The sequence below is a fragment of the Neodiprion pinetum genome, chromosome 3 (assembly GCF_021155775.2).
Source record: "Neodiprion pinetum isolate iyNeoPine1 chromosome 3, iyNeoPine1.2, whole genome shotgun sequence".
In the NCBI taxonomy this organism is placed as follows: Eukaryota; Metazoa; Arthropoda; class Insecta; order Hymenoptera; family Diprionidae; genus Neodiprion; species Neodiprion pinetum.
In genome coordinates, this window is record NC_060234.1 from 27,681,800 (window position 1) to 27,703,471 (window position 21,672).

Sequence of the window (21,672 nt, forward strand, 5' to 3'; positions counted from 1 at the left end):
GAGTGACCTTAACACCTTTGCATTAATTCTGCTCTATTTCTGCATCCAGACAATGCCATAAACAAGAATATTTCCATACAAATGAGAATCAGCTGTATGCGCCGGTTAATGACAATTTTCCTTGACAGTGATGAATTCACCTGCATTCAGGAAAAGCAGCTTAATTTAACTAACATTTTTTTCTAACATTCGTGTGGTGCACATTATGTAACGCACCACGGTCTCTCGCTGTTAATATAAAAAGACAACTGTGTCCAGTTGAGAGTAGTCGAATCGCAGTCTCCGAAACATTTGTGACAATAACGCAAGTAGTTTACTGTATTATATGCGCAGTAATATGCCAAGGAAAATGGAAAACGAGCAAGGTGACGCGGTGGTGATATCGGGAATTGCTGGCAGATTTCCAAAGTCCAATAATTTAACGCAATTTCGAGAAAATCTTATGAACAAGGTGGACCTTATCACCGATGATGATCGCCGTTGGAATACAGGTTAATGATCAAAATTCATCACACACGAAGTGTGGTTGCTTAGTGGCATCTGAAACAGTATCATAAAATTAAGCAGCGGGTTAATATCTTCATCTTTGACGCAATCAATGTACTAGTTTGGTGAATTCATAAGACTTTCATAAAATTCTGATCATAAGATTGATGCGTTCTTGTTATTCCACTCACCCATCTACTGTAAGCAATCGTACAGGGGAAGGGAGGGCTAGATGGAAGGTCTAACTTTATGATGTAAAGAAAATAGAACAACATAAGATTGATCTTTATTTTAATCAGCTTGAGAGGGACACACCTACATAATCATATAATTAATAATAATTAATATAAAGTGTAAAATCTTTTACGACTTATGAAGCGAAGACATGAAGAATTCCATCCTGCCCTCAACTTGCAAAATGGAAAGCTTGTACGGGTAAGATGGAATGTATAGGATCACTCTACATTTTGTAATTGGCACAAACGAAACAACCGTCTTCTGTATCGGCACACAGCACATGTCCCTAACGACAACACAATGAACACTGTACCCAGCCCATACCCAGTCTGTAAGTGATTTCACATGTTGTTCGCCGTAAAATAGACAAAACACGTCATCCTGCGAGTGCTGCTCCGGATGTTGCAACACGTCATCGTCTTATCAGTATATTGTTGTGATTTTAGCTTTATCCATCGCCCTTTACATTGTTTCTTCAGTTCAAGAACCTATAATACGATTTCATCTTGCCCTAAAATTCAATTTTCCATCTTGCCGACATGCCCATTGCCAATAATAATATCGACGCTTCAAACATAGTTTAATTTTTTTGGTTATATATCAATTCATACTATGTATCCTTAGGAGGTACTTACTCTAGAAAAAAAACAGTAACATTACTTACCTCGTACAAACAATGACATTGCAAAAATTCAATGTTTTCGAAAAATCCACCGCAAAAAGACTAAACACATGCAAACTTCGCTAATGACGTCAGCCGAATTGAACTTCGTTCATAAATAAAAGATATTCGCGTGCATCTATGTGCGTAGCGACTCAAGCGTCATGTCACGTGGTTTCGTTTTACAGGTAATTTCCATCTTGCCCTCCCTTCCCCTACAGTAATACCGCGATTTACTCCAACTTGCAGTTACGTCATTGGGCACCCCCCCCCCCCTCCCGCCGCCCACTACCTCCCACACTTCTCCTATGTCCATAATTTACGTATTATTTTGTATTAAAAAAATAAACAGTATTTACTATAGCTTCTTCCTTAGAGTTTTTCTGTGAGGTATATAATTATCTCTGGTGAGTATTTATTACACATGTGCCTTATGCAGATGTATAAAACGTGCTTCCCGATTAATGTTTTTTTCAACTTACACGGTCAATGTCGGAACGACCCGTGACGTAACTTCGAGGTATTACTTTATCCAATTCATAATTCAACATTCTAGAGCAAATTATGAACGAAACACCGATATAATCTTGCTAGTAGTAATGTCATCGCTTAACTCGACTGGAACTCATCTAAATGATTTTATGGTATTCAGATCATCCAGATATCCCACGACGAGCTGGGAAGATAAACAATATTGAAAAATTTGATGCTCGATTCTTCGGCGTGCACTTTAAAGAAGCCCATTCTATGGATCCTATGGCGAGAATGTTATTGGAACATACTTACGAAGCTATTATTGATGCTGGCGTTCATCCTGGGAAACTTCGTGGCACTAACACCGGAGTCTTCATTGGTAGCTGCTACAGTGATACAGAGATAACATGGGTCTACTCGGATTCACCGGTAAGAATAATAAATAATACTTGCAGATTATCAACGTGACCAAAATTCACATGAATATATTTTAAACAAACTACAATCGAAATATACTAGAAAATATTTCCAACTATCGGGTTAGCATTTTTTATTAAAGTTCAATAAAGTATGAGCAATAACATTTCCTTACAACTAGAATTACTATTGTTCAATGAGTTATGACCACTACTTAGAAGAGCTCTGTCTCTACCTAGGTAAATGGGTTAGGTCTACTGGGTTGCAGTCGCTCCATGATGGCCAATCGGATCTCTCTTTGGTTTGGATTTAAAGGACCTAGCTATGCCGTAGACAGTGCGTGCAGTTCTAGTCTTTTCGCTTTAGACCATGCGTATAAAGCAATTAGAACTGGACAATGTGATGCTGCGATCGTTGGAGGATGTCATTTGTGTCTTCATCCATTTGTGACTCAACAGTATTTTCTTCTTGGTACAAATGATTATTCCTAGACGTTAAAATAGTTAATATACACATATAACTGTATAAGCTATTGTGAAAATAGAAGCCAGTTGTTGTAGTAAAGGGACTGGTTCTTTAATTGAAAGAAGTTTTAAACGTGACACTTCAGTAAAAGTTCACGCCTTCTCGGTTAACATGATATTTCAATTTTCAACAAAGTTGCGTGAAACGAATATGTTCCTGCATGTTCGAATTGATTTTATTCGGTATGACACAACATATTTATTCAAATCATGTTGATTTGTAACGTACACGTAAATATTTTCTATTGCAATACACTGAGAAGTCTCCTCAACACATACTAATGTTGGCGTGTTACTAGTGATCGCAGAAACAACTTTTCTTATTTCCCATAATCCCTCGTCAGGAACGCTTTCCCCTGATGGAAGGTGCAAAGTATTCGACGCTGAGGGAAACGGATACTGTCGTAGTGAAGCGGTGTCCACGATTTATCTTCAGAAATCGAAGGATGCCAAACGTATCTACGCGCAGGTTGTTCACGTAAAAACAAATTGCGACGGTTACAAGGAAGAGGGCATTACCTATCCGTCGATTAGAATGCAACGTATCTTATTGGAACAATGTTACGAAGAGTGCAAAGTTTCGCCATCTGATCTGGCTTTCTTAGAGGCACATGGTACTGGAACCAAAGTAGGTGATCCTGTGGAAGTTAGTGCAGTGGAGAAGGTATTCTGCCCAGGACGAAACACCCCGCTTAGAATTGGCTCAGTTAAATCAAACTTGGGTCATTCAGAACCAGACAGTGGTCTTTGTTCCATCGCTAAGGTATGTCGTAGTCAGAGATTCTCCTACTAGATGAAGTATTCAAAGATCTGTAGACGATGTTTTAGATTATTTCCGTTATTTCATTAATGCTATGCCAATCATTACTTGAGAACATATTGACGGGAGATTGAATTAACAATAATTAAATGTAACTCTTGTCTCTGTTCGAGGCGGCATGTGTTAAAAATAAATGTTTATCCCGTTAAGTTTGAGTCGTCAGTCCTTATGGATCTCGTTCAATGTTATAACTGGCGTTAGAGGATTGATGAACTTTCCTAACAGGGTTCGTAGATATAATAAACAGAAACGAATAATTGAAACTCTATATCGATGGCTACGTGTTAATTTTGAGTCGTCACTCCGATAATTGATGTTACTTGCAAAACGGATACTGAACTACTGAAAGTTTTTGCAGCCGCACGCGTCACTAACACCACACGTATATGTGTGAATTTATATATAAGACGTCCAGATTCTAACACGTAACTAATTTCATTAGTGACCCTCATAGCTCCTTATTTATCATTAAAGAAATGATCGTTATTAACGAAATTTAATTTAATAAGGTTATAATTGCAATGGAGAGTGGAATCATTCCACCAAATATACATTATAATCGTCCTCGTGAAGATATCAAAGCTTTAACAACTGGTCGCATCCAAGTAATTACCGAACCAACGCCATGGAACGGTGGTTACGTTGGTGTAAGCTCTTTTGGTTTTGGAGGTTGTAACGCACACGTTTTGCTGAAATCAAATCCGGAAGAGAAGGTCAATAATGGTGTACCTAATGACGATATGCCAAGACTCGTTGTCGTATCTGGATGCACCGAGGAAGCTGTTACAACTTTGTTGGACGACGTATGTACGGTTGCAACTATTCATACGATACCTGATCATTACAAATTCTTGACCTTGAGTTCTCTTGACAAGCAAGATTCCGTCAGAAGTGAATCTGTGAAAAAATATCACTGGAACTAAAATGACCATTATAATTATCGACGAGGTTATTACCATAATTGGAAAAAATCTTGACTTATTCTAAGTACGTTAGATCACTGGATTCAATGCACAAACATGGCATTATTATAGCTTGGAATCAGACCAGTGGACGTGGAGTACGTTAACCTATTTCATAATATATTCACTGAAGAGATTCCAGGACATTTTTACCGTGGATATACCGTATTGCCACCACGAGGTATATCGGAAAACATCAAACGAAGTGTGCAGTATTACTCAAGTGAGAAACGGCCGATATGGTTTGTATTCTCTGGAATGGGATCTCAGTGGATTGGGATCGGTAAGTATGAACAGACCACTGACTAAATTTGATAAATGTGATAAATACGCTGATAGCAAATCACTTGATAGATTAATCAAAAGCACAATTGTCCTGGGATGACTCATTATTTTCACAATTTTACCATTGTTCACAAATACTTTTGGTACTAAAAAAAACAGTAATACGAGCAGATTTTCTTAGAATTTTTTTACGTTCGACAGGTGAAAATTTGCTGATGATCCCAGCATTTGCCAAGACAGTTCGAAAGTGTGACAAAGTTCTCAAACCTCATGGTGTGGACATTGTCAGTATTTTGACTAACAAGGATCCGAAATCATTCGATAACATTATCAGGTCACGTGTTGGTATTACTACAATACAGGTAAAATGATTAATGAACGTTTGTGAATAAACTAACGGTGGAACAGTGGTACTACTTGCTACTACTCATCAATAGATTTTACTTGCAATCTCGTTGTCAAGCATTTATATATATATTATTTATATATATATATATATATGTCTTTGTTGATTCACAGATTGGCTTCGTAGACGTATTGTCATCTATCGGTATCGTACCAGACAAAGTTACTGGATATCTATTTGGAGAGTTAGGCTGCGCCTACGCTGATGGCTGCTTGACCGCGGAACAGGCGGTCTTAGCAGCATATTTTGAAGGTTTAATTATGGCGGAAAATTATACGGTTTATGGAACCACGGCAGTTGTAGGGATTGATACCGTGAAATTGTCGAGCTTGTGTCCACCTGATATAAACATCGTTTGCCGTAATGGTCCTGAAAGCTCAATAATTAGCGGGCCAGAGGACTCTATGAGAAAATTTGCAGAAAAATTACAGGTGAGCTACGGAAGCCTGGATAACTTATACGTTGATACAGATCTGATTGTGAATTTGTACTTCAGATTTTTATTATGGTAAAACAATCACATACGTTTACATAGTTGAAAATCACTTTCATTTTTCCAGGCTGGGAATATCTTGGTTGGAAACCTACTTCGCAGCAACATTTTCTCTCAAAGCTGTACTACGGAAAGAGCAGGCCTGCAATTGTTAGATTATGTTCAAAAAGTAATTCCAGACCCGAAACCTCGCAGGCAGAAATGGTTGTCTGCCCCTGATGCAAGTAGAAAATCAAAAAGTACTTCAGTTTGGCATTTCACAGACATATACCATACAAGTAAACTTCTCGAGCCCGCTACCGTTGAAGATGTATCCTGTTTCTTGCCGAATAATGCAATCACCATTGAAATAGCACCGGTTAATTTTCTGGAAGTCTCTTTGCGAGATTGTGGGAATCAGCTTGTTACCAACATTAGTTTACTTAAATACGAAAATGGTATCGACGTGAAAGATTTTCTTAGCGCTATCGGAAGAATGTATGAAATCGGATTATCTCCTCAGTTATCCAATTTGTACCCCGATATTCAGTATCCAGTCAGTCGGGGAACTCCGATGATTTCTCCATTGATACGTTGGGAGCACTCAGAAGACTGGTATGTCGCTCGTGTGCCGAAAGAAGAAAAACTTAAAACAGGACGAAGAGTTATTGACATCGACTTCGGCAGTGAGGAATTTGGATGGCTGTTAGGGCACGTCGTTGATGGAAGACACTTGATACCAGGAACTGGCTACTTAATATTAATTTGGCAAACTCTGGCGATGATGGAAGCAAAGAAATACACGGAAATCTCGGTAGTTTTTGAAAATGTGAAGTTCCACCGAGCGACTACGATTTCAAAAGAACATGGCGTTAAGCTGGAAATCATGATCCAAAGAGGTAAGATTATTGAAACATGTTTCATAGCGTCGTTGAATCGATGACAAAATATCATATCTCCCAATTCTAATTCATTAACCAAGTCAAATTAATCAGGATATTTCTAGGTGGCAGCTCAGATGCAGCCAAATAGTCTTGATTAATTTTATTATGGTAAGCTTCGTCGCACGCAGTCCCTGCTGGTCATGTACAATTTGCCCCCAATGTTAAAAGAAAAGACCGAGTTTGCCTCTTTGTTACACAATATACTATTACGGCTTGTCTCGTCTTAGGATCGAACGCGTTTGAAGTTACCGAAGGTGGTACTAACGTCACAACCGGATTCATTCGTGTCGTTCCACACCCGGCTCAAGAACGCATCAAGACTAATTTGTTACCCAATATCGCAGAGGAACTATGTCTAACGAGCAAAGATATTTACAAGGAGTTTAACCTTAGAGGTTACGAGCAAACAGGATTGTTCCAGGGCTTAAAAGAAGCATCTCTGGGAGGAACCAAAGGCCGTATAACGTGGGCAAATAATTGGGTAGCTTTTCTGGATAACATGATGCAACTAAAATTTATTGGAGTCAACAACCGGAGATTCGTTCTTCCAATCAGCATTCGGAAATTAGTGATTGACTGTAAAACACATTTACGTCACCTTGATACAATGCCGGATGCTAATAAAGGTAGGAATCACACTTGAAAAGAATTTTCTAAAGCGTTTCTAAATAATTAGAGATCTAACGTTTCTTTTTTCTAGAATTCTTGGTGCAGTACTACAAGGATTTGGACGCTATTGTGTCTGGTGGAATTGAAATACGCGGCATAGGATCCACCAGCATACCTCGCAGAAAACCAGTTGGGGACCCCGTTATAGAAGAACATACGTTTATAGCGTACCGCGATGGAGCCAAGATGGAACTGACAGTTTTAATAAAAATCGCTCTGCAAATAGCAATTGAAAATAACTTCAGTAACAAAGTGAAAACAGTTGAACTGATAAATAATGTGGATAATATATCCCATGGGGACTTAGCATCTCCTGTGATTCAAGAAGTTTTACGCGATATGCCCTTTATACAAATGGATTTAAATATCATTACGCCCCTCAATAAATTTTCAGATGACGCCTCACTCTCCGGTATTAAAATCATCGAGTCACAGAAATTATCAACTGAATTCGATGCTCTTTTAATTATCATCAATGGACTGTTCACAAGCAAGAGAGCCGAAATGGTGGAAAAAATACAAACAGCCACGAGACCTGGAGGCTTCATTCTGGTTAGAGAGCCACTGAAAACAAACGTTGATAGTATTCGAAATACAATGAGCGAAATCACTGACGTCATTCTCGAGAAACGCACCTCTGACGAACTTGTAATTTTGTTGCGTAAAAGAGTACAAACATTTGAATTAACTACCGTTATCAAGATCAGGAATGATGAATTCACATGGCTCACTACGCTGCAGGCTGCTCTGAAGGTAGCAAGCGAAACGAAACAACGTACCCAAAAGCAAATACTTATTTTAAGCGAAGGCGATTTTGAGAGTGGTCTCATGGGATTGCTAACTTGTCTGCTAAGAGAACCTGGTGGTGAAGTTATAAGAGGGCTATTGATCCAGGATCTGCGGGCTCCCAAATTCTCTTTGGATAATCCATTGTACTCACAGCAACTGAAATTGGGATTGACATTCAACGTTCTACGCCCTGGAAACCTGTGGGGATCTTATCGGTTTCTGTCGCTGAAACCATTGGCGTTGAAACCCGTTTACCATGCTGAAGTAAACCAACATACACATGGTAATTTGAGCACAATTAAATGGATTGAAGGTAGAATTCAACCCAATGCACAACACAGGGACATCGTCAAGATACATTATTCGTCGATAAACTTCCGTGACATTATGCTGGTTACCGGAAAATTAGCCGTCGAAGTGGCCGAAAAAACGAGACAATCGCAAGAATCTGCAATTGGATTCGAATTCTCCGGACGAGATTTAAACGGTCGCGCAGTTATGGGAATGATCGAGACTGGGGCTATGTCAAATTTGTGTGTCTGTGACCGGGATCTTCTTTGGTCGGTACCGGATAGCTGGACGTTAGAAGACGCAGCTACAGTGCCTGTTGCTTATGGAACGGCCTATTACGCGCTCATGTTGAGTGGTAAGATGAAGAAAGGAGACAAAGTGTTGATACACGCCGGAACCGGTGGCGTTGGACAGGCAGCGATAACTTTAGCGCTTCATGAAGGTTGCGAAGTCTTCACAACCGTGGGCACACCAGAAAAACGAGTGTTCATCAGAAAACAATTCCCACAAATCGACGACGATCACGTTGGGAATTCTCGAGATACAAGTTTCGAGCAACTGATTCTTCGTAAAACTCGTGGAGGAGGCGTGGACATTGTATTAAATTCCTTGGCTGAGGAAAAGTTACAAGCATCTGTTCGTTGCTTGGCACCGGGCGGACGATTTTTGGAGATTGGAAAATTTGACCTTGCAGCAAACAATCCGCTTGGCATGGAAGCTTTTCTAAAGGGCATCAGTTTTCATGGAATTCTTCTCGATAAAATATTCACTGCCTCCTCTGAAACGAAAAAGAAACTTGTGGCAATGGTTGATGACGGAATCAAAACTGGTGCCGTTAAGCCGCTTGTTCGTACTGTATTTCTGATGGACCAAATTGAAGCAGCATTCCGGTATATGTCAGCTGGAAAATACATTGGCAAGGTTGATAGTTAACTATACCTACCGTTACAGTTACTCTGGTAAAATGTGCTTTTTAATATGCACCGCCGATCGTTTTGGAAGTAATTTCTCGTACGCGGCTATCAATAAATAACATCGTAGGCATAATTACAATATACTATAGATAGAATTTCGTTTTCAGGTAGTTGTCAAAACTGGTGATGATGATGATGGAACACGTCTTCCTCTTGCACTTCCCCGATACAACTGTTCCGAAAATGGCAGCTATCTTATTCTTGGTGGCCTTGGTTGCTTTGGTCTAGAGCTTGCAGATTGGCTCGTACTTCGTGGAGCCAAAAAATTAGTCCTCACGTCCCGAAAAGGAATCGGTACTGGGTATCAACGAATGCGCTTTCACATTTGGAAAAACTACGGAGTCAAAATTGTCGTTGTAGTAGGAAAGGATGCCTCAATTCCCGAGGATTGTGAGGCCATTTTAAAAAAAGCGACAGCACTTGGACCAGTTCACGCTATCTTCAACTTGGCTGTAGTATTGAAGGATGCTCTTTTCGAAAATCAAACGGTGGAGTCATTCAAGGAACCTTTCGTAGCTAAAGCTAGGGCCACAGAGCAGTTGGATAAATTATCAAGGACGTTATGCCCGCAACTGAAACAATTTGTAGTGTTTTCATCGGTTTCTTGTGGCAGAGGTACTGCAGGACAAACGAACTACGCAATGGCCAATTCGATCATGGAAAGAATATGCGAGAGAAGATCAGCAGAGAACTTACCAGGATTAGCCATTCAATGGGGAGCGATCGGTGACGTCGGAATAGCCGCAGAAATGGGTGAAAATTATAAAGAATTAGTTACTGGCGGTACTCTACCACAGAGAATTGATTCTTGTCTGCAAGAGCTTGACGGCTTCTTACAACAAAAGAGCCCAATAGTATCCAGTATGGTGGTTGCTAAGAAAACGGCTCTTACTAACGGAGCTGAACATATTGTCGATGCGATCGCAAATATAATGGGTACAGAAACAGGATTTCAATTTCGTAGTTTGACTTTCAGTAAAAGCTACAAAAAAAATTCATTTGCAATAACTACTCATACGTTCAATTTGTTGGAAAATTTTTCTGCACGTTTAATGCGAATCATCCTAAACTTGAAAACGTGTGTTCGTTATCAAAGTTGACAGTATTCTTCCTTCCTAAAGTGTACATAATTCTTTATCTATATAGGACTCAAGAACATGAATAGCATGTGTGTACATACACCATTGCCAGAACTAGGAATGGACTCTATAATGGCAGTTGAAATCAAATATACATTGGAGCATGAATTCAATATTTTCTTGACCACATCGGAAATCCGTCATCTGAATTTTGCGAAACTCCAAGATATGTCTCAGCGAGACAGCAAAAAATATGGAAATCGGAAAAAGTCACCGCAGCAACTAGACGATTCTGCCAGCATATTCCAACTCCTTAATATTTTAACAGTTGAGGGGATGTCGAAAAATGTTTGTGTGCCTCTGATGACTACAGCTGAGGATGCAAGACAAGTCTTCATATTACCAGGAATCGAAGGTGCATGTACGATATTTAAGGCAATAGCTGGCAAACTGAAATCGGCAAACACCGCCTGTTTACAATACGGACCATCTTCCCTGAACACAACATCGATAGATGAGATGGCCGACTATTTGATTCCCGTAAGAGCAATTCACGTAATCTTTCAATCTTTTAACAAATTACGGCTATAATACTGTTAACTAATTGTATCATGCACTTAAAAATTATATCTCATAATCCACTGTAGTATGTCAAAGCACGAAGCATGGACCGCAAGAAGTTTCTATTAGTTGGGTATTCCTATGGAAGTATAGTGTCTATCGAGCTTGCAAGACGTTTGGAAAATGAGGGTTTCACTGGTCGCCTTGTGATGCTCGACGGCTCACCTGACTACGTCAAAACATTCTTGTCATCCTTGACGACAAAGTCTGAAGACGAGCTGCAAACTTTCGTGTTTTTGAAGATTATGGATGCGGTGGCATCATTCGCAGTTTCAAAGGTGAACGGGCTTCGTTATGATAATTATTGCCAATCAATTTCTATAAAGTTAATGAATATCTCAAACGAGACGTCAACAAAGATGAATTGTTCCTGAATAATATTAATTACTCGCAGTACTTGTACTACGCACATACATTCATTTACACGTTGCCATATGTTGATATGCATCAATTGATTGCCATATTTTGGGGTCAGTCGCTCATATCTTTATACGTGAATTTTAGGATAAATTGAAAATTTTGTCTACGGATTTGTGCGCAACAATAAGAATTAACATTTCGCTGTTTCAGCTTACCACTGAGTTATTTAGCTGCCGTGACTGGGAGGAGAAAATAGCAGCGTTCACAAGAAATATGCCAAAAAATAATTTATTGAATTTTACACCGGAGGATCAAAACACCTTGTGCTTAGGTATTTATCGTCGCATAAAGGCCCTCCTGGACTATGACTGTTCAAACCTACTACCAATCAAGTCTCCGGTAACCTTAGTCAGAACTAGAGCTTCAAGCATTTTGTTCGATACAGAAGACTATGGTCTGAAACGCGTAAGTTTTCGTTTCAATACTTGGGAATAATTAACGCAAATGCTATACGAGCCGAGGTACGATATTGTTGTACCTTGAGCACCAATTATAAGTAAAAATCACATTCATCAGTACAAATTAAAAACCGTACGGATAGTGATTGGTGTGAATTGGCTTCGGAAGTTTATTTCTCAGAATAGCATGATTGCATCAAATCACAATATAAATAATTACGCTGGAAGGTTCTTTAAAATTGAATTACCTCTGTTTCGCAGCTTACGCAAAATAAGATGAAAATATACTATGCGGAAGGAGATCACATCACGATGCTGAATGACGATATTTGTGCGGCGGCAATTAACGAGGAACTCGCCCTAAATGTTATACCTGGTTCAAAGTGAGGGGTATAAAAAACTGCGTATATCTCGAAAACCATCTCTACATAACAGCACGACATGTAACTTTGCGCACTATGAAAAAGTCAGGATAATTTAATCGAATAAAAGAGTTTATCTAAGTCTAAGAGTTACATTGACTATTTGCATCTACAACCTTGTATCAATTGAATGTATGAATATGGTATAAATGTATGTGTTATGAGCTGGATTGACTCTGACTAATATTTATTCGCGGAAGAATCGACTTGCCACAATAATTTGACGCTCGTACTGAGGCAAAGTTCTTGAACACGGCTTACCTGATATGAACGCGAAGTTTTCTTCTTCTTGGTAGAACATGTATTGAGAGAAGATGAGGTTTTGAAACAAAAGTTGTCACTTACTGTTAGTTGATCTTGACGATTCAGGTTATAGGTGGCTCTGCGTGCTCGATGATGACAGTTTATGGTATAAATTGATGCTATTTTCAAGCGATTGCTCTGGTTACAGCAACTGAGGGTTTTTGCGGGAGGATTTTCAAAAGAGAGAAGGATAATGTACCAATGCCAAACAGGCGTCGGTCAATTAAGCAAAGAGATTTAGATAAACAACTCAACGCCTCTAGTACAATCGAAATTCACCAATCCCAAATGAGCGCGAGTAAATATACTAAAATGGATGCGGAGACAGTTTAATAAATTTGCCACGTTGATCCACTCACGTTGAAGCTTGTTAATTAGGTTAGCTGACAATATAAACTAAACACAATTATTAGATTTGTTCAAGTTTGACTAAATTGAAATTGTAATGTTTGGATATTGTTATGAACAATAACACTATTCGATAGTACATATTAGAGGTATGGAATTTATTTGGAGTTAATTGATTCGTCAAGATTTTGAAAGATTTTGTAAAGTACTCTGGTCGAAGGTTGACGACGAACTGCTCCGTTCAAGAAAAGATTTCAAACCAGTTTATTAGAGATTTTTGAAGAACTACTCCAGTTAGGACATGTTTACAAACTGCGCTGGTTCTGCATACCGCAACGCTTTTTAAGGATTTATTCGTTAGCGTACAGATTTCAAATGTGCTTCCTGATTGACTGCCTGCATTTTCACCGCGTGTGCACGCCAGATGTGTTGTCCGCGAAAATGCATTCCGGGATTGTCGGGCATTTATTAAATCCACAGCAAATGGTTAAAAAATCCCTCTGACTCACGCATGCGGATGCTCTACCTAATTGACTGTTGATATTATTTTGTCTTACTATAAGAGAAGGAAAAAAAGAACAAACCGCGCAAGCGATTGACGAAAATAGAGAACAATTGTATGGTATAAAGAAAACGTATGAAACATGTAGAATGTACCTGATATATCGGCGCAGAGAGCGTCGAGGATGCGATACATGTCAACATGTACTCGCGCTTAGTTTAGGAAACGTATTTTGATTACCTGAACTGGTGAATAACGTGATGGAATGTTGAATCCATTTACGATTAATACGTGATGCACACTAGGAATTTTATGATTTTCCGGGAAACAAACTAGATTATCTACAATAATACGGCTGTAATATGAAAATAGAAAGATTATTTATATCGAAATGGGATTCCATTCGACACGCGCTCGATGTATTCCATAACGTTAATGATCATAATTATTCCAGCAAGTTTTCATTTGCTCTCTCGATCTTGAATTTTCATAGGCATAGAATCGAAACGTTGATTCAGCTAGTCGCAAGTGAAGTATCTACGTTGGGTATAGAAGCGGAATTGTTTTTCGAAAAGTGTTCGTACGAAAGTAAATTCAGAGTAACTGCAATACATCACGGATGGGAAAATTTTTATGGAGATGTAATAATTCTCCGTATATGAGACAGTATTTAACGTAGTGTCCCGATTTAAAGACCTAAAACGGTGATTGTCGGCGATTTTTTTTTTTGATAAAGGGATAAAAGAACGAACCTTCTTCAAACTTCCAGTGTATTTTAACACACCTTTGAAATGTACGAGCAAACATTTTTATCATCCAACTGTCGCAGAACGGCAGCGTTATTAGCTGACCCGTTAACTGAAGAATGAATCTTTAGTCCACGCCTGACGGGCGAAGGGCCAAACCGCTTCAGTCTGCAATCGGCAGGAATGATAAAGTGCGTATTTCTTGTCTGGAATGTGAGAACTGAAATCATTATACATCATACATCATACACCGTACATAGTATTACTGTTCGAAACCAAAGTTTGAATGTTCGGATGTTTGGATGTTCAGATGTTCAGAAAGTGACGTGACGCAAAATTTTTTTTCTCTCGACGTCATCGATCTATATAGACGGAAATCAGCTAACCGAATTCCTCAGTCTGGAAACAACCGCGCAGTAGAGCGGACGGATGAGAGTCGCGCTCCGCAAATTTCGAGTACCGGGTTCTCAACCTCCCGGATCCCGCGCTTCGGGTCCGCTACGCGGTGAAACTCGACTTCCAGGATAAGCGCTCCGTGGTTCCTGGTTCATGTTTACAATAAATTATTTCAATTCGTTTTTCGCGCAAGCCCAAATTCAGTAGCTGTCAGTGCGCTAATGAAATTTCTATAACTTTACAATCTTCTCATAATCTTTTCGGTGAAATATATCGATGAAAAAAATTATATTAAACCTCACACAGTATTTTTGATTTGTTCTCATGCTGAGAATATTTATTAGCATTCGAGGTATAACTCGAGGTGGTTGGCGGTGGTCGTTGGGGGTGGTTAGGGGTGGTTGCGGGTAATCTCTATGATTCAGGAGGAGGGGGACGAGGATTTGTGCTCGGTGAGTGAAACACTTTTATAATATTTCATGGCAATTGTGATTATATTTTATCTAAAATATTTCAAACTTGTCATGCTTACATTAAATTATTTCAATTCATTTTTCGCGCCAGCACAAATTCAGTAGCAATGAATAAGCTCATACAATTTATTATATTATTAATTAATTAATTAATATTCTTATAATATTTAATGGCAATTGTAATTATGTTGTATTTAAAATTTTTCAAACTTGTTATGCTTACAATAAATTATTTCAATTCGTTTTTCGCGTAAGCACAAATTCAGAAGCTATGAATAAGTTTATACAATTTACTCTATTATTAATTAATTAATTAATCAATTACTCAATTATATTAATCCTTACACGATATTTTCGATGTGTTCTTATACTGAAAATATTTATTACTATTCAAGGTATAACCTGAGGTGGTTATCGGTGGTTGTTCGAGGTGGTTGAAGGTGGTCGGAGGTGGACGAGGAGGAGGACAAGGAGGACGAGGATTTGTGCTCGGTGAGTAAAACACTCTTATAATATTTCATGGCAATTGTAATTATATTTTATCTAAAATATTTCAAACTAGTCATGCTTACATTAAATTATTTCAATTCATTTTTCGCGCCAGCACAAATTCAGTAGCAATGAATAAGCTCATACAATTTATTATATTATTAATTAATTAATTAATATTCTTATAATATTTCATGGCGCTTGTTATTATATTTTATCTTGAATTTTCCAACTTGTCACGTTTACAATAAATTATTTCAATTCATTTTTCACGCAAGCCCAAATTCAGTAGCTATCCATGCGCTAATGAAATTCCAATAATTTTTTATAATTTTCTCATGAACTTCTTGGTAAAATGTGACGATCAAAAACTTATACTAATCCTTACACAAGATTCCTGATGAGTACTAATACTTGAAATATTTATTAGTATTCGAGGTATAACGGGCGGTGGTTAGCGATGGTCGTTGAAGGTGGTTGGGGGTGGTTGCGGGTGATCGAGGTGGACGAGGAGGAGGAGGAGGAGGACGAGAACTTCTGCACAGTGAGTGTAACAGTTTTATAAAATTTAATAGCAGTTGTAATTACATTGTATCTAAAATTTTTCGAACTTGTCATGTTTACAATAAATGATTTCAATTTATTTTTCGCGCAAGCATAAATTCAATAGCTATAAATACGCTGATAGAATTTATTATTTTATTAATTCGTTAATTATTTATATAAATCCACACACAATATTTTTGATGTGTTCTTATACTAAGAATATTCATTACTATTCAAGGTATAACCGGAGACGGTTATCGGTGGTTGTTGGAGGTGGTTGGCGGTGGTTGGAGGTGTTCGGACGTAAACGAGAAGAAGAACGAGGGAGACGAGGAGAACAAGGTGGACGAGGAGGACGAGGATTTGTGCACTGTGAGTATAACACTATAAAGTATTGAATAAAGTAGGAGTAGGAGTAGAAGTAGGAATAGGATCAGGAGTAGGAGTAGAATTAGGAGTAGGATCAGGAATAGGAGTAGGATCAAGAGTGGGAGTAGGAGTAGAATCAGGAGTAGGAGTAGAAGTAGGAGAAGGAGTCTAGCCTACCCTACCCTACCCCCCACCCTACCCTACCCTTCCCGCCCCTACCCACCTCCTATACTCCTACTTCTACTCCTACTCCTATTTCTACTTCAATCTTACTCCTACTTCTACTACAACCTTACTCCAACTCCTGATCCTACTCCTATTCCTACTCTCACTCTTGAACCTACTCCTGATCTCACTCCTATTCCTACTGCTAATTCTGGATATTAATGTTACGGAATATATAGATTGCGTATCGAATTGAATCCCATATCAAAACGAACAATTCTTTTATTGTCATATTATAGCCGATTATAGTGGATTATCTAGTATGTTTCCTAGAAAATTATAAAATTTATAATTTGCATCACATGTCAATCATAAATGAATCATATATGTCAGTGTCGAACATGGACCGCATATACTGACATTTATACTTTTTGGTCTCTGCATCATTATTACATCTGATCTACTTTTATTCATGATCTATGTATGCATCATTCTTCTCTCGGGTACCTATACTTTAATTGAATCACTGTTTTGCTACGAATTTTGAAAGATATTTATTCTCATTATCAATTTCTTGGAGGCCGACAAGTCGGTGAGTACACTCAGGCCAAGTACTGGCTTGGACTTACCATTGCGAAGACTGTGTTACTCAGAAGTTGAATGCAGCCAGCATCATGTCGAAATCGGAAACTCTCTGATGTTCTGCAATAACTTCTCAACTCTACCGTTGGAATACCTCACAGAGCAGTTTTCGGTTGTCACGTTAAAGCCCATGAGGGCGACTGTGTTTATATTCTTCATCCAATGGTGAGGCTAACCCCTTTGTATTTTTGGCGAAAATTTCCGCGATTTTGAAAAGTGCCGGAATAAATTCTTTCATGCACTATTCCGTCGTGATTTTGCGAGAGAAATCGATTGAGCGCAGTCCCAATACGCTGCGATCAACGCATCGAAAGTTACAGCCAAAAAACAAAACCTGTGATTATATGAATCCTTACGTAATGTTTTCGATGTGTTCTTATACTGAAAATATTTATTGCTATTCCAGGTACAACCCGATGTGGTTATCGGTGGTTGTTCGAGGTGGTTGGCAATTGTTGGAGGTGGTCGGAGGTGGACGAGGAGGAGGACGAACGGAACTGAGTCTCAAAGCCCTGTTGACATAAAAGCAGCTATTCGATAGAAATTATAGTTTATAGTTTACACAGCCCATTGCATGATATTTCATTATAAATACGTATGTTTCAATGTATTTAGGAATAATTTATCAAATATACAGAGGTCATGTGCAAATAATAAATGAATTGATTCGACCGCAGTTTGATGTATTCATTAGAGCCTTAACAATAAATTTAATCTTTGTTACTTCTTTTATTTTATTATGGATAATCAAAAAAATTTCCGACTATTCGTGCTGTGGAAGCATGGGGATTAAACCAAATGTAGCAAAAGTTTAGAAACAGTGTATGTAGAGTACGGGTATTTTTCTAATAATGCAAATAGAATAGAATACCACGCCTTGCGAATTAGCTTTCCAGACAGAGATGAATGACGAATTTTAAGGACTGCATTATCGTTGTTGAATACTCTATGCCTCATGGAAAAAGAAAATCTGTAACGATAAAATTGATGCACCGGATCATCGTCGACTTTAACTTTTGAAATGTCCTACCATTTCGAACACCTCCTACCTCCCCCTGCCACCTCCGACCGTCAATGGCCACTTTCGACCACCCCCTATCACCTTCTGCCAGCGCCGACCACCTCCTACCATTTCCGAACACCTCCAACCATCCTATTTGCCTATATTACTAGATTAGCTATGATATGAAAAGAGAGGAATGATTCATTTCGAAATGGGATTCTATTCGACGCGCGCTCGATGTATTCCATAACATGAGTATTCATAATTATTCCAACAACTTTTCATTTGCTCTCTCGATCTTGAATTTTCATAGGCATAGAATCGAAACGTTGTTTTAGCTGGTCGCAAGTGAAGTATCTGCGTTGGGTGGAGGAGCAGAATTGTTTATCGAAAAGTATTCGGATGGAAAAAAATTCAGAGTAACTGCAATACATAACGGATGCGCTAATTCTGAACGAGATGAAATGGATGCTTCGTATATGAAACAGTATTTAACGCTGCGTAGTGATTTAAAGACCTAGAAAGGTGATAGGGAGAGAAAGAACGACGCTTCTTAACACTTAAAGTGTATTTTAACACACATTTGAAAGATACGTGCGAAATTTTTCATCATCCAACTGTCGCAGAACGGCAGCGTTATTAGCCGACCCGTTTACTGAAGAATATATCTTCAGTCAACGGCTGACCATCGAAGGGCCTGGCCGCTTGAGTCTGGAATCGGCAGGAGAGATAAAGTGTGTATTTCTTGTATGAAGTGTGAAAGCTAAAATCATTATACATCATATCATATCATCATACATCATACATCGTACATCATACATCGTACATCATACATCGTACATCATACATCATCATACATAGTATTAAAGGTCGAAACCAAAGTTTGGATGTCGGATGTCCAGAAAGTAACGTCACCAATTCAAAATCAGCTAGCCGAATTCCTCAGTCTGGGAACAACCGCGCAGTAGAGCGGACGGATTAGAGTTGCGCTCCGCAAATTTCGAGTACCGGGTTCTCAACCTCCCGGATCCCGCGCTTCGGGTCCGCTACGTATTTCGAGTACCGGGTTCTCAACCTTCCGGATCCCGCGCTTCGGGTCCGCTACGCGGTGAAACTCGACTTCCAGGATAAGCGCTCCGTGGTTCCTGGTTCATGTTTACAATAAATTATTTCAATTCGTTTTTCGCGCGAGCCCAAATTCAGTAGCTGTCAGTCCGCTAATAAAATATCTCGACTTCCAGGATAAGCGCTCCGTGGTTCCTGGTTCATTTTTACAATAAATTATTTCAATTCGTTTTTCGCGCGAGCCCAAATTCAGTAGCTGTCAGTCCGCTAATAAAATATCTCGACTTCCAGGATAAGCGCTCCGTGGTTCCTGGTTCATGTTTACAATAAATTATTTCAATTCGTTTTTCGCGCGAGCCCAAATTCAGTAGCTGTCAGTCCGCTAATAAAATATCTCGACTTCCAGGATAAGCGCTCCGTGGTTCCTGGTTCATGTTTACAATAAATTATTTCAATTCGTTTTTCGCGCGAGCCCAAATTCAGTAGCTGTCAGTCCGCTAATAAAATATCTCGACTTCCAGGATAAGCGCTCCGTGGTTCCTGGTTCATGTTTACAATAAATTATTTCAATTCGTTTTTCGCGCGAGCCCAAATTCAGTAGCTGTCAGTCCGCTAATAAAATATCTCGACTTCCAGGATAAGCGCTCCGTGGTTCCTGGTTCATGTTTACAATAAATTATTTCAATTCGTTTTTCGCGCGAGCCCAAATTCAGTAGCTGTCAGTCCGCTAATAAAATATCTCGACTTCCAGGATAACTCCGTGGTTCCTGGTTCATGTTTACAATAAATTATTTCAATTCGTTTTTCGCGCGAGCCCAAATTCAGTAGCTGTCAGTCCGCTAATAAAATATCTCGACTTCCAGGATAAGCGCTCCGTGGTTCCTGGTTCATGTTTACAATAAATTATTTCAATTCGTTTTTCGCGCGAGCCCAAATTCAGTAGCTGTCAATCCGCTAATAAAATATCTCGACTTCCAGGATAAGCGCTCCGTGGTTCCTGGTTCATGTTTACAATAAATTATTTCAATTCGTTTTTCGCGCGAGCCCAAATTCAGTAGCTGTCAGTCCGCTAATAAAATATCTCGACTTCCAGGATAACTCCGTGGTTTCTGGTTCATGTTTACAATAAATTATTTCAATTCGTTTTTCGCGCGAGCCCAAATTCAGTAGCTGTCAGTCCGTTAATAAAATATCTCGACTTCCAGGATAACTCCGTGGTTTCTGGTTCATGTTTACAATAAATTATTTCAATTCGTTTTTCGCGCGAGCCCAAATTCAGTAGCTGTCAGTCCGCTAATAAAATATCTCGACTTCCAGGATAAGCGCTCCGTGGTTCCTGGTTCATGTTTACAATAAATTATTTCAATTCGTTTTTCGCGCGAGCCCAAATTCAGTAGCTGTCAATCCGCTAATAAAATATCTCGACTTCCAGGATAAGCGCTCCGTGGTTCCTGGTTCATGTTTACAATAAATTATTTCAATTCGTTTTTCGCGCGAGCCCAAATTCAGTAGCTGTCAGTCCGCTAATAAAATATCTCGACTTCCAGGATAACTCCGTGGTTCCTGGTTCATGTTTACAATAAATTATTTCAATTCGTTTTTCGCGCGAGCCCAAATTCAGTAGCTGTCAGTCCGCTAATAAAATATCTCGACTTCCAGGATAACTCCGTGGTTCCTGGTTCATGTTTACAATAAATTATTTCAATTCGGTTTTCGCGCAAGCCCAAATTCAGTAGCTGTCAGTGCGCTAATGAAATTTCTATAACTTTACAATCTTCTCATAATCTTTTCGGTGAAATACATCGATGAAAAAAATTATATTAAACCTCACACAGTATTTTTGATTTGTTCTCATGCTGAGAATATTTATTAGCATTCGAGGTATAACTCGAGGTGGTTGGCGGTGGTCGTTGGGGGTGGTTAGGGGTGGTTGCGGGTAATCGCGGTGATTCAGGAGGAGAGGGACGAGGATTTGTGCTCGGTGAGTAAAACACTTTTATAATATTTGCTGGCAATTGTAATTATATTTTGTCCAAAATATTTCAAACTAGTCATGTTTACATTAAATTATTTCAATTCATTTTTCGAGCAAGCACATGTTCAGTAGCTATGAATAACCTTACACAATTTATCATGTTATTAATTAATAAATTAATCAATTACTCAATTACTCAAGTATATTAATCCTTACACAATATTTTCGATGTGTTCTTATACTGAAAATATTTATTACTATTCAAGGTATAACCTGAGGTGGTTGAAGGTGGTCGGAGG

General features: G+C 38.9%; 1 protein-coding gene and 1 long non-coding RNA gene across 5 annotated transcripts; both read left to right on the top strand.

Annotated features, from left to right (window-relative positions):
- The first annotated feature begins 111 nt into the window (after positions 1-111).
- LOC124213770 (fatty acid synthase-like) lies at positions 112-12,438 on the top strand. Of its 3 annotated transcripts, none has more exons than XM_046615386.2 (16): positions 112-491; positions 2,037-2,287; positions 2,515-2,746; positions 3,144-3,562; positions 4,129-4,422; positions 4,654-4,864; positions 5,068-5,228; positions 5,386-5,703; positions 5,833-6,643; positions 6,916-7,314; positions 7,389-9,358; positions 9,519-10,347; positions 10,558-11,030; positions 11,138-11,389; positions 11,682-11,936; positions 12,191-12,438. In XM_046615386.2, exons 1-16 carry the CDS (start codon positions 326-328, stop codon positions 12,314-12,316), a joined length of 7,167 nt encoding a protein of 2,388 aa, XP_046471342.1. In that variant the 5' UTR covers positions 112-325; the 3' UTR covers positions 12,317-12,438. The 3 variants fall into 3 exon arrangements, with proteins under 3 accessions (XP_046471342.1, XP_046471343.1, XP_046471344.1); XM_046615387.2 differs by lacking the exon at positions 112-491 and adding an exon at positions 834-1,054; XM_046615388.2 differs by lacking the exon at positions 112-491 and adding an exon at positions 1,371-1,572.
- A 2,099-nt stretch (positions 12,439-14,537) lies between these two features.
- On the top strand, positions 14,538-17,996 carry LOC138190639 (uncharacterized). Of its 2 annotated transcripts, XR_011176637.1 has the most exons (6): positions 14,538-15,098; positions 15,515-15,611; positions 16,039-16,152; positions 16,393-16,526; positions 17,269-17,495; positions 17,737-17,996. It is a non-coding gene; the product is annotated as an uncharacterized lncRNA (long non-coding RNA). The 2 variants fall into 2 exon arrangements; XR_011176638.1 differs by lacking the exon at positions 17,269-17,495.
- Positions 17,997-21,672: the final 3,676 nt, after the last annotated feature.

Coding starts and splice junctions, on each gene's coding strand:
- LOC124213770 (XM_046615386.2), top strand. CDS start 326: ATGCGCAGTAATATGCCAAGGAAAATGGAAAACGAGCAAGGTGACGCG. Junction 2,288..2,514: donor GGGTCTACTCGGATTCACCG/GTAAGAATAATA, acceptor GTCTCTACCTAG/GTAAATGGGTTAGGTCTACT. Junction 4,423..4,653: donor TTACAACTTTGTTGGACGAC/GTATGTACGGTT, acceptor GCATTATTATAG/CTTGGAATCAGACCAGTGGA.